The sequence below is a fragment of the Chiloscyllium plagiosum genome, chromosome 38 (genome assembly GCF_004010195.1).
Source record: "Chiloscyllium plagiosum isolate BGI_BamShark_2017 chromosome 38, ASM401019v2, whole genome shotgun sequence".
Classification (NCBI taxonomy): Eukaryota; Metazoa; Chordata; class Chondrichthyes; order Orectolobiformes; family Hemiscylliidae; genus Chiloscyllium; species Chiloscyllium plagiosum.
In genome coordinates, this window is record NC_057747.1 from 8,732,778 (window position 1) to 8,746,506 (window position 13,729).

Consider the following 13,729-nt stretch of genomic DNA (forward strand, 5'->3'; position numbering starts at 1 on the left):
CCCCCATTGTTAGCATTGTTGCTTTCTCATGCTGGCAGTGAGTACCAGCAAGCACCAAGTAAAAAACCTGAATTAGATATACACAAAATGTGAACTGCAGAGTTTGGGATGAGCTCAAGTTTACACAATGGAAGCTGGGAAGTTGGCTCATAGAGCATTCAAGCAGTCAAGTCTTGAGGTAACAATGGCAAAGAGGAAGACTTTAACAAAACACGAGCTGGGACAGTTAGTCTGTTGATGTTATTGAGATGGCACTAGGAGATTTGATGATGAAATGGATAATGACTAGTGCTCAACACAACATCAAAGTTGCAAAGAGTCTGGCTCAGCTTAGACAATTACCAGGTTATGAAACAGTAGCCAGTTAAAAGAGGTAGTGGCAGGGACAAAAGACAATGGCCTCAGTCTTTCCAGTAGTAATTTGGAGTATTTCAATATTATTACATAAATAATACGAAAAAGTGGATGAATTGAGAAAAATAGTGGTGAGACAGAACAGTCTCATAGGCATTTCGATGTAATTATTTCCTGATATTGACAAGGGGCAGCATCTGGATAAGAATCTGAAGAGAGCAAAAGGGATCCTCCAGACTGCTCTTTGTCTATGATTCAGCTGGTAAGAATGGAAGCAAGTGAGGATATTTCTGCTCAGCTGGACAGGGTTGAAGGAGGATAGTATGGTCAACCACTTCAAAGCTGCCAACAGATCAAGAAGAATGAGGAGGTATTGTCTACCATGATCACAATTGCAAATAATGTCATCTTTAACTTTGCTGAAAGTAATTTAAGTGTCTGAAGTGGGGACAGAAACTTGGAGGATTCAGATATTGAATTGTGTGCAAGATAGAACACAACCCTTGGTGGAGACAATCTGCAGATCTTTGCCATGCATACACATGCAGCCAGATTCATACAAACTCTGCTCCAAATCCAGATCAGTTGCTGTCATTTAATACTGGCTTACCCACTTGTCCAAAAATGACCATTTTTGTGCCCCCCCCTTAAAGGAGTCACGACTCCATCTCCAAAATACCAAGAAAAGTACACGTCAAACGTTAACTGCAGGTGATATTTAGAATCTTGTATAAAAGTGATTGGAAGGCCCCAACTAAAAATTAATCCCATGATCGAATAACTCTGCTGAGCTAGTCTGACATGTCACTGGATTGCTACATACCATGGCAGAAAAATTTTGATCAAACTCAGGATTTGTTGCCAAGTCTAGTGAATGGGCAGAGGGTAGTGTACTGGTAATATCAATGGACTGGTAATCTAGAGAACCAGGCAATAGGTCAAAGAGTTCATAATCCCAACATTAAATTTGAATTCTGCAAGCATCAATGAATAAAGCTGAAATTGAAAACTAGTCTCAGTAATGGTGACCATAAAATTATCATTGATTGTCACAAAATTCATTCACTAATTTCTGCTATCCTTCCCCAGTCTGGCCTACATGTGACTCCAGATCCACAATAATGTGGTTGACTCTTAATTGTCCTCTAATTTAGCCTAGGAAGGCTCTCAGTTCAATGTGGGAAATAATACCGGATCATGCCAGCAATACCCACATCCTTTGAAACTGTTTGCAACATTGAAATTATCAACACAGTCCATGAAGTCATCTCAATTGCTGACAGTGATGGAAATAATATATCACCTTCAAATAAAACTCAATCATATTGTAGCTGCAACTCATTTATTTCAACGATAACAGTATACATTCTTTTTTACAACTTTTACTTTCAAGCTTTGCCACTACTTACAATATATGAAAACAAGGTATTGCACAGTCAATAGTAGTTTGAGCATTATGAACACTTTAAAACTTCAACACTGCTATCAGCATTGAATGCTTGCTCCAGTTCAAGTGATCTTTAATTTCAATTCGATAAAGTTAAAGTAATTGTTTCGAAGCACCACTGTACCTATCAAACAGGAGCTAGACTCTACACAGGCTGTTATGCTGTTAAGGTGAAAAAGCTTTATTTATAACTTAGAAAAATATGTAACAGCAAGATGGAGACTGTTGCACTAAACTGAAATAAAACACTAAACACAAATGGATAATAAGGATATTTAGCTAGAGAGTTTCTTTGTAATAAAAGCAGAATAATTTTCAATGTAAACTATTAGTTGGACTGTAACAAACATACTTAATGGTTTACTCCTTCTACACATTTGTAATCCACAGCCAAAAACACCTAGCAGACGGTTAAAAATATCAAGAGCATAGTGTCCAAAAATTAATTTTATTAAACACTGCAAATTGCTAATTTTCTTTAACTTATTTACATGAAACATTCTTGCCTTTTACAGAAATAAATTTTCCATCCATCAAAAAATAAGTATTGTATTTACTTTACACGTACACAATGCCAGTAAGACTACATTTTATATATCTTCCTTGCATGGCACTTGCTCTCATTTTACGTGGTGATTCTTGTATTTTGTTTTTGATGGGGTAGCCAATGTCTTATTCTCCAAAATACTGCCGCACCATATTGATGGTTAACCACAATATTTTGAGCTTTGAGTACAAACAGTGCAAAGCTTGAACTTCTTTGTTATGTTGGCTTCAGGGCCTAACAAGGAAAATGTCAAATATTTTGTAGACAGTGCTTAGGGAATAATAACACATTTCAGAGCACGGATATTAATGGTCAAATCGTTATCCGAATGCTCAGCTCTTATCACTGTGACAACAATGAACGGCACTGGATCCAAAGGTTAGTCATGATGCACATGAATGACCCAAAACTGATCAGGTTTAACATCTCACAGGAGATTGGGGAAAAAAATATATTACAATGCTTTGTTCCCTTCATAACAAAGTATATCAAGGTGCAACCAGGGAACAGCATTGATCCCACAAGCTGGTACAGGAGTGGAATCTGTCTATCTTCTTTCACTCAGAAGTTAGACAAAGTGCAAAAAAGTTAGAAAAAAGGAGGTGCAAAACTACAGGGAGAAAAGCAACCAATTGCACACAGCCACTGTCAATATTTCCTGTAAGATGCATTACACTTAAAAACAATGAGTGGGCCTCAGCAACATAGAAGAATTTTGGTAAATTCACAGTATTCATCTTGAAAAATGCAGGTGGTCAGTTTACATATCTTTTAGCTTCTTCTCTAATTCTTCAAAAGCTTTAATGTTGGCTTCATCTATTTCATCTTGGACCTGCAGTTTAAAAAAAAAATCAAAGCAAAGGATACCAAAGCTATCTGTGAAGATCTACACTGTTTTTGTATCAACAAATTTAATTTGAAAACAAAATGTCACGTTTCCATAAAAATAATAGTTAATGAAACATACATTTTATAACCTATTGTTGATCAATTTATTCATCACATGAAGGATACAAAATTTGTTTGACAGCAGGATAAGCTAGACTTTGAAGAGTATTAATCTCAACCTCCCAGCTGGGAAAAGAGGACTTATGAAAATGATCCAACGTGTGAGTAGACAATATTGGAAGAGACCTGACAATATTTTTAAGATTGAGGAATAAAGGTACCTTAGTAACAAGAAAACATGGTCATGAATATGAAAGCAAGGCTTAGAGTTGAAAACAGTAACACGTATGAACACAGTTTTGTTCTTAATGACAACAGAAAGTGCTCAGATGTGAGCACAATTACAATGTTTAAAAAACATTTAGATGAGTTCATGAATAGGAAAGGTTTGGAGGAATCTGGATCAGGTGGGATGAGTTTAGTTTGGGATTATGTTCAGCATGGACTGGTTGGACTGAAGAGTCTGTTTCCAGGCTGTATGTGACTCTACTTTAGAACTGAATAGGGTTTAATCTTGTTGACAGAACGGGAAGGGATGAGTGAATGGTACCCACAGCAAAAGACAAAGGGTAATAGTAATTAAAAACAGATCTTGTTGGAAAATAGATTTTTGAGAAGATTTGTAGCTCAGGATGAGGTTCAGGTTGTAAGTTTGCTCGCTGAGCTGGAAGGTTTGTTTGCAGATGTTTTGTCACCATGCTAGGTATCATCATCAGTGTGCCTCCGGTGAAGTACTGGTGTTTTGTCCCATTTTCTGTTGTGTGTCTCAGTCTCTTAAAGTGTTTTTTTTTCATTTCCAGTTCTTTTTCTCAGAGGTTGGTAAATGGGGTCCAAATCGATGTGTTTATTGATGGAGTTCCAGTTTGAATGCCTAGCCTCTAGGAATTCCCATGTGTGTCTCAGTTTGGACTGTCCCAGGATGCATGTATTGTCCCAGTTGAAGTGTGTCCTTCTTCATCTGTATGTAAGGATACTAGTGAGAGAGGATCATGTTGTTTTGGTGGTGAAAGTGGATACTGCAGATGCTGGAGATTAGAGTCAAGATTAGAGTGGTGCTGGAAAAGCACAGCATGTCAGGCAGCGTCTGAGGAAATCCTGATGAAGGGCTCCTGCCCGAAACGTCGATGTTCATGCTCTTCGGATGCTGCTTGACCTGCTGTGCTTTTCCAGCACCACTCTAATCTTGACCCATGTATTTTGGTGGCCAGTTGGCATTCGTGTATCCTGGTGGATAGTTTTCTGCTTGCCTGTCCAACTTAGTGTTTGTCACAGTCCTTGCATGGTATATTTTGTAAATGATATTCATTTTGCTGGTTGTTTGTATAGGGTCCTTTAGGTTCATCAGCCACTGTTTAAGTGTGTTGGTAGATTTGTGGGCTACCATGATGCCAAGGGGTCATAGTAGTCTGGGAGTCATTTCAGAGATGTCTTTGATGTATGGTAGTGTGGCTAGAGTTTCTGGGCATGTTGTGTCTGCTTGTTTTGGCTTGTTGCTTAGGAATTGGTGGACTGTATTTATTGGGTACCCTTTCTTCTTGAATACATTGTATAGGTATTTTTCTTCTGCTGTTTGTAGTTCCTGGGTGCTGCAGTGTGTTGTGGCCTATTGAAATAATGTCTGATACAGATCCATTTGTTGGGATGATTGCTTCTGTAGTTAAGTATCTGGTCTGTGTGTGTTGCTTTCCTGTACATGCTGGTCTGAAGTTCTCCGTCGACTGTTGGTTCCACTGTCACATCCAGGAAGGGGAGTCGTTGTTTTTCTCCTCCCCTTTTATGAATGTTATGCCGGTCAGGATGTTGATGATGCTGTAGGTTTCCTCTAACTTCTTCTGTTTTGTGATGACAAAGGTGTCATCCACGTAATGGACTCAAACTTGCAACCTAGAAAATAGATGTTAAATGTAGCTGTGGATAGTGGGAATTAGGTTGGCTGTGCTGTTTCTCTCTGCACAGATGCTGCCAAACCCTACTGAGACTTTCGATTTTCATTTCGGATCCAGCACGTGGCATTTTGCTTTTTAATATTTTCTTTCAGAAGAAACTAGTTTTCCCTAAACAATGGATTAACTCTGAAAGGAAGTTCCCAAATAGTGGGTCACAGCCCCAAAGGGATTGCACGGATGGTTTCTGAGCGTGTAAACTCCCTCTGTTGCGAAGCAGCACCGGTAACTTGGGAGACCAGCCTGGGTGGTCTGTTGGGACAGCCCTGACGTAGTGATTTGAAGGCACTAAACAGCAAAGGGAAAGACCATGAGCTCAAAGTGCTTGTTAACCTTAGTGAGAGCTGTGCAGGCCTGGAAAGACTGCTTACTGACTTGGTGCAGTGAGACAAAGGTAAGTAACTGACTGATGTGTCCAGAGTGCAAGGGAAAAGTGGGAGGGCATGCAACTGATCCAAGAGTGAACGTTGGCTTCATGTTTTGCTGTATACTATAGAATCCCTACAGTGTGGAAACAGGCCATTCAGCCCAACAAGTCCACACCGACCCTCCAAACAGTATCCCTCTCAAATTCACCTCTCTACCCTATCCTTGAACCCTGCATTTTCCATGGCTCACCCAACTAACCTGGAACTATGAGCAATTTAGCCTGGCCAATCCACCCAACCTGTACATTTTGGACTGTGGGAGGAAACCTACGCAGACACAGGGAAAATGTGCAAACTCCACACAGACAGTTGCCCGAGGCTGGAATCGAACCTGGATCCCTGGTGCCGCCAAGCCACCATGCCACACTTCTGCTCCTTGTTTTGTAAAAAGGCTCTTTAGTCCAGGTCAGCAAGTTTGCTTTGCAGGCATTGGGAACTGGATCCCGTACGGAGGGCCAGGGTAGTGTGAACACTTGGAGAGAAGATGACTAATGTGTGCGCACGTGTGTTAGACAAGGGAAAGGAGGAGGCTGATTGGCATAGCAGAGAGGGGCTGTATACTATGTGGGTGTGTATGGGGAAAGAAAAATGAGATGGTTATAGAGTATAAGTTTGTGCACACATATGTTTGGGGATGGTAGGGGTGAGAGAGGAGGAGGAAGAGGAGCTTCATTGAATCTTCAGAGGTGAATAAGGAAAGCTTGGCTAAAACTTACATCAGTCCATTACATAACAAAGCACATTAAAAACAGAAATTTGCATATTTTAATGTTGTATTGTACCTTGATCTGCAAACTGCAAATAATTATATAGTGAATAGTATTATGTTGCTTTACTACTGCTTTGGTATGACTGGGGTCTGGGGTCACAATCGTTTTCAAATACTGTACTGAGATCCCATTGGAAACAGTTTGGAAAGCCCTGCAGCAGATTGTACACATTATTGTTACAGAATGAAATTACAAACAATAAAAGCTGACAGTAGTAAGCAAATTAAATGGAAAGGCCTGGCTCCTAAGCACAATTTGGAGCAACCAAGGGGGAAACAGCAGGGGTAAAGCAAATTGAAATAATGGAGGAAACTTGACAATCATGAACTGGATATAGCAGTAAACATCGAGTAACAGTTTCAGGACCAAATTCAATTTTAAAATGAATAAATTATGTACGGAGTTACAAAGCTGAAAGCTGCTGAATATACTGCACAAGGCAGGTTAGACACAGAAACCTAAATCATCCAAACTTTAAATTCACGACAGCAAATCAAGATCACAGGGACCAACATCAAATTGTGATAAAGTAGCATGAAGAAATCTCAGCTGTTTCTATATTTTACATCATGTTTCACGCATAGACGCTAGACTTTGTAAGGTCAGAAGCTTCAGAATAATCCAACAGAAAATACTCTTCACTTCAAACTTTGAGGCAGATACTAAACCAGTAGGTTATGATGCAACTTATGGGTCAAAAGGAGCCCGACACCACCCTTAAAGGAAGTTCTGAATCTGATGAGAGAAATGCTTGGGAAAGGGATCCTCTCTCAGTTTGCGCACCCAGTCTCGATGATGATGAACAAATAATAAGAGCAGCTGCAGAGTAGATCTTAATTTACTCTCCCTAAAAATGGTGCTCATGCTACAACATAGCTCAGGAACAGCTGTCTCTGCATTACATCTGTGTCATATCAAATGACCATCCTAAACAATGTGATAACAAATTAGGGCACTAATACATTAGAGTACTTAACTCAAAAATGGATTGAGACTCCTCAAACTTATTACATTCCCTTACAGAAACTTGGGGATCTTGGCAGAGGTTGGATTCAACACAAAGTCCCTGTGTTAAAACCATCATATATTCAGGCACAGTAATGGCCCGCCTTTTCAGTATTTAAAATGAACACTTGACATCCTGATATTGGAGAGTGCCTATGTTCCAACGTGGTTTATCAAATGAATTTTATTTATGTAATTGTTTGGAAAAACAAAAAAATTCTGTAGAAATAATCCGGCTCAATGCATCAGTCCCATCTCAACCACAAGCTAAAACTTGACATTCAAACAACCAAACTTGACATTCCGAAGGATTTATATAAGTCATCAGCAATTCAAATTAACAATTTACCTGTATCACCTCATCAACCTCAGGAATGTAAAACTGCAGCATATTTTGGATTCCACTTTTCAACGTAATAACGGAACTAGGGCAACCAGTGCAAGAACCTAACAATTTCAGCTTTACAACGCCATTTTCAAAACCCTTAAAAATGACATCTCCTCCATCCTCCTGCACAGTAGGCCTGCAAATTTGAAACAGAAACAGCAGCTCAGTTTTTTAAAAAATTGATATCATTTGTGAAAATCTCATAAATAACTTTTAAAAAGAAATTTAATGTTCCAGTGAATGGCTGAAATGATTGCACAATGAGAATTCAAGTATTAGGACTTTTACTGTAACAGTAACTAAACATTGAGTAAATTATGTATTGAGTTATAAAGTTGAAAGCTGCTGAATAAACTGCACAAGACAGGTTGGACACAGTAACCCAAATCATCCAAAGTTTAAATTCACGAAAGCAAATAAAGATCACAGGGACCAACATCAAAATCAGGGTTTGGTGTGTGACGGTAATCAATGTTGACTAAACACTATTCAGGAGATAACTCATATTTTAAACTACAAGCAAGATTTAACACTTGACATTTAAAACTATGGAAATTCTCCTGGTAGAAGACAGAGGGTGGTGGTGGAGAGTTATTTTTCAGATTGGAGCCTGAGACTAATGGAGTGCCACAGGAATCGGGTGATGGTTCTACTACTTTTCATCATTTATATAAATGTTTTGGATGTGAACATAGGAGGTATAGTTAGTAAGTTTGCAGAATACACCAAAATTGGAGGTGCGGTGGACAGTGAAGAAGGTTACTTTAGAGTACAACAGGATTTTGATCAGATGGACCAATGGGCTGAGGAGTGGCAGACGGAGTTTAGATAAATGGGAGGTGCTGCATTTTGGAAAAGCAAATCAGAGTAGGACTTATACACTTAATGGTAAGGTCCTGGGAAGTGTTGCTGAACAAAGAAACCTTGAAGTGCAGGTTCATAGTTCCTTGAAAGTAGAATCGCAGGTAGATAGAATAGTGAATAAGGCATTTGGTATGCTTTCCTTTATTGGTCAAAGCACTGAATACAGGAGTTGGGAGATTAAGTTGTGGCTGGACAGGACACTGGTTAGGCTACTTTTGGAATACTGCATGCAATTCTGGTCTCCTTCCTATTGGAAGGATGTTGTGAAACCTGAAAAGGGTTCAGAAAAGATTTACAAGAATGTTGCCAGGATTGGAGGATTTGAGCTATAGCCACAGGTCAATAGGCAGTGGCTATTTTCCCTGGAGCATCGGAGGCTGAGGGATGATCTTATAGAGGTTTATAAAATCATGAGGGACATGGATAAGATAAACAGACAAGGTCTTTTCCCTGGGGTGGGGGAGTTCAGAACTAGAGGGCATAGATTTAGGGTGAGAGGGGAAAGATATAAGAGAGTCCTAAGGGGCAACTTTTTCACACAGAGGGTGGTGCATGTATGGAATGAGCTGCCAGTGGAAGTGGTGGAGGCTGGTATATTTACAGCATTTAAAAGGCATCTGGATGAGTGTATGAATAGGAAGGGTTTAGAGGGATATTGGCCAAGTGCTGGCAGATGGCACTAGATTAGGTTAGGATATCTGGTAGGCTATGGACAAGTTGGACCGAAGGGTCTGCTTCCATGCTGTACATCTCTATGACTCTGTGACAACACCTCCTAAATAAACACCTGCAGGAACTAATCCGAAGTGATTCCTATACATCTGAATGCCGACTAATCCTCAAATTGGCTTTCACTGTATGAGTTTTTTCCCTTTAACAAGTGTGGGGCAAGGGGTACTAAGTGATGACTAACATGCTGCTGCCACCAGTGTAACAACGCACCAGATTATCTACCGGATCATTAAGAGCTGACAGGTGAGCGAGGATAAATATCTCGTTCTATCACAGACCTTGTTACTGGCAGAAACTGCCAGCCAATCAGAGGCTAGCAGAATTTGGGTCCTAAAGCCTGCCAGGCTAGGCCCATTTCTCAGGGGATTCGGAGAGGAGAGGATATGTTTTCTTCTTCCAAGATAGGGATTGCATAGGAAAGCGTAGGCTAGCCTGCCACCCATACGTTCCACTACCCAACAGTTAACGATTTCGACACTTATTACTAATCACTCACTGTCACTGGTTCAATATTCCATAATTCTTTACCTAACCGCACGGTGACTGTGCTACCATTCCAACTGTTCAAGGAGAAGATCCACCTTCACCTTCTCAGGGCAAAACAAATGGTGCCCCATCACATCACATCACAACAACAAACAGAAAAAATATATATTAAGGGCAGCACGGTGGCTCAGTGGTTAGCCCTGCTGCCTCACATCGCCAGGGTCCTGGGTTTGATTCCAGCCTCAGGCCACAATGTCTGTGTGGAGTTTGCACATTCTCCCCGTGTCTGCGTGGGTTTCCTCCGGGTGCTCCGGTTTCCTCCCACAATCCAAAGATTGTTAGGTGAATTGGTCATGCTAAATTATCTGTAGAGTTCGGTGCATTAGTTAGGGGGAATGGGTCTGGGTGGGTTGCTCTTCGGAGGGTCGGTGTGGACTAGTTGGGCCGAAGGGCCTGTTTCCACGCTGTAGGTAATCTAATCTAAAAAATGGTTAATGACCTTATTCTGGTATCCAGTAGTTCCTTAATCATTGCAACCACTTCATCATCATCCTCGCTTCCCTCTGATAAAATAGATAAAAAAAGATAAAATATTATACAAATGGTAGACATCTTTACAACCCCAATAAAAAACTGAAAATCAACATTTCATACAATGATCTCTACAGGTGTCAATCATCAGGACTAAAATTTCACTGGAATACATTACATTTTCAATGGAAACGTACATCTGTATAAGACTGACCTAGACTATAGGGCTCAAATAGGCAGGCAGGTATTTCCTGCCCTGCTGATTATGGCACTGTTCTATTTCTAGTTGCATCTACTTTTGCACTCGGTATTTCTCCGACAAATGGAAAACTTCCCCCAATTTACATTAATTCTAGGTTTGCTTGTGCTGTCTTGGACAAATGCAGCCTTGATGACAAGGGCAGGCGCTCTCAACTCATGTCTGAGGTTCAATTGCAATGAGGGCAGGAGCTGGCCCTGGCAGAAACCAAACTGAGCGTCAGTAAATAGTTTATTATTGAGAATTGGGAGTGGTCTGAACGGAGCTGAAAGAGTCATTACTGAGGAGCCCATAGTTAGACCATCTATTATGATGATGTCATGTGGACCTGTGAACATCTGGTCCTCTTCAAAGACACTATACCAACATTATTGCATCATGTTGATGTAGTCTGTAAACTGTCAATATATAATAAACTACATCTTGATGCATTAGGAGTTTAGGCAAGATCACTACAATATTGGACTAATTATCTGTGCATGTTTTGTGTGGTCCACAGTTTTATTCCAAATTTCTAAAAAGTGCAAAGGCAAATCCTTACCAGAATCAGATTGTGGTATATCTGTTATAAATGGAAGACCGCTAGCAAAGTAATCGACAAGGACAGCTGAAATTTGAGGTGTAAGCACGTTCCATTCCACTTCACTTTCCTGTGAATATTTAATACTTTAATTAATCCTGCAGCACTATGTTCATATTTTACACATCAAGCAAAATATAAGGGTGGTAAATAATGCTCACCTTATTTACTGTAATGAAATCAGGGCCAAAAAACACACTTTTAACCCCTTCTATTTGGAATAGCTGCCTGAAAAAGAATACAATCATGTGACCGCTTACTCCAAAAGTCTGAATAACTTGCCTTTTCAATTGAATATTAAATACTTATAAACTATTATTATTTTCTGTTCATTGTACATAGCATATTATAAATTTAACTCCTAAGTTATAAAAATGCACAAATACAGAGAGGTAACACTGCAAGTTTGATGAAAGGGGAGATAAGAGTTTTAAATGCTAAGGATTAATCATACATAAAACTTATGACTGCTTGTCTCCTGCGATTAGCACTTTACTTAAGGATACTGTTGTAACTGTAAGGACAGTGAGGGGCTTGGGGCCTAATCAAGCAAATCTGTTGCAGTACAACTGAAGTCAGCTAATTAAATAATTAACTTTATTTTCAACTGCCTATTAATACTGTGATCTGAGTCCCACCAGCATTAACAAAAGGAGTTAAATGCTTTGGTACAGAGTGGGAACATTATGAGTTTGGTAAAAGGGGAAAGCGGTGCTTGATTCCATTTATCTTTCTCTATTTTGAGCTTTAAGTAGACCAGGAGCTGACAAGCTGAATAAGAGGAGTGAACTTTGAAAATAGACAAAAGTGATGGAGCAGGGAAAACATAACCTCCTCAAGAGGAACTGAAAGCTTGTGCAGACGGGATGTGGACTTGGTAAGCAAAAGCAGGTAAGTATTTCTAGTGTCTCGTCTTACAAGCAAACACTGCGGTCTTTAGATTAACAGTGTTTGAAGACTTAAGGAATAAGCGAAGGTTCCAGGTATATATTTAATATTTATTAAACTACAGGAAGAAAATGGAAAGAGAAGTATGAGAGCAGTAGTGATGGAGGATTCTACTTTAACAAACTGTGAACATGTCAATAAAGGAAAGTCTCAAGACACAGTAACTGAGTGCAGGGCACATTTGCAAAAGGTAGACAAAATTAACAGTCCAAGCAGTTGCAAATGGGTACAATACAATTGCAATCATAGAGGGATATCGGAGGGATATCCAGGACTGGAAACTGAACATTTGAGAATAATCAATCTTTAGGAAAGACAGTAAGAAGAAAAAGGAGGTGGGATGGCAGTATTAGTGGCAGGTGAAATCATAGTGAGAAAAACATTGTTTCCTTAGCCAGAGGTACCTGAATATTCTGGCAGAAACATGAACAGATATTGGGTACTCCATACAGAATATCAAAGAGCACTTCATAAACCATATCCCAAATACAAGCCAAGCCCTTTACATTCCAACCCATAGACTCACAACCTATTTGTAAGTGTAAAGTTCACAATATATGGCATATGTGGATCAGTGGAGGCATTGATAGTCAGAATGTCATGGGATAAGTCCCACTCCAGAGACTTGAGCCCATAATGTAGCTTGCCACTCCAGTGCTATATTGCAGCTTGTTGTTGGATACATCATCTTTTAGATGAGAAGGAAATTCAAGTCTCTATTACCACATAAAGCAGGAAACTTTCTAATCAACCTAGATATAGTCTGAGCCAACTGTTTTCCCTCAGTTCATATTATGGAGTCATTGATTACATCAGTGTTTGTCTGACCTTGTTGTTGACGGCTGTGTTTTCTCTGAAGTAGGAGTGTATATTCTTGAAACACGCTGAATCAAATGTGAAATGCTGCAGGGTGTCATGGGTAGAAGGGGTATTTAAAAGAGTCTAGATCAATTTCTGCCTTTTTTTTGTACCATTCCATAAGGGTCCACATCTTGCAGTCTGTCCTGGTTTAAACCTGGTTTGTTATACTTACTTGGCAAGAGGTGAGCAATGAGCTGCACTGACATTTGGAAAATCCACGCTCCCCGATGCTACGATTTGACGATCAGCAAGAAACTTTAAACTGTTGGGGTTTGGTGTGTCCTGGGTCTGTATCGCCATGAATCGTGCTATAAAGAAATTATTGTATTAAAGAATATTTACTATAGCTGACTCTAAAATACATTCTTTACCATATTAGTTGATCCATCCACAGATTTGTTGTATTTAAGTAAGCAATAATTGTGAAGAGTGGCTGTGCACTCATGTACATTGCATGGGGCCTCAACTACTTACACTGCAATTATCTCAACCTATCCTGTAAAACTCTGCTTTTAACAATCAGCGGGAAGAGGTCGATCCTTTATTTTTCTAGGTTGTATATAGGTCATGGGTTCAGAGTTTATCATTGAAGGACCCTTAACAAATTAGAGTTAAAGACGACCTCATGGGCAACTTTT

The 13,729-nt window shown here is 39.7% G+C and overlaps 1 protein-coding gene across 3 annotated transcripts in view; it reads right to left on the reverse strand.

Moving 5' to 3' along the window:
* Nucleotides 1–1,679: 1,679 nt before the first annotated feature.
* The window catches only part of LOC122541798 (NFU1 iron-sulfur cluster scaffold homolog, mitochondrial-like), a 39,668-nt gene continuing 27,618 nt past the window's right edge, over nt 1,680–13,729 (reverse strand). For 2 of the 3 annotated variants that reach the window (XM_043678791.1, XM_043678793.1), the window contains exons 3-8: nt 13,264–13,399; nt 11,444–11,510; nt 11,244–11,352; nt 10,412–10,484; nt 7,792–7,966; nt 1,680–3,180 (exon numbers count right to left, since the gene is read on the reverse strand). In XM_043678791.1, the coding sequence (XP_043534726.1) occupies nt 3,109–3,180; nt 7,792–7,966; nt 10,412–10,484; nt 11,244–11,352; nt 11,444–11,510; nt 13,264–13,399 (632 nt within the window). In that variant the 3' untranslated portion in view covers nt 1,680–3,108. Of the gene's footprint in view, nt 3,181–4,703; nt 5,181–7,791; nt 7,967–10,411; nt 10,485–11,243; nt 11,353–11,443; nt 11,511–13,263; nt 13,400–13,729 lie in introns of those variants that run through there. The other variant, XM_043678792.1, reaches the window with a different exon arrangement.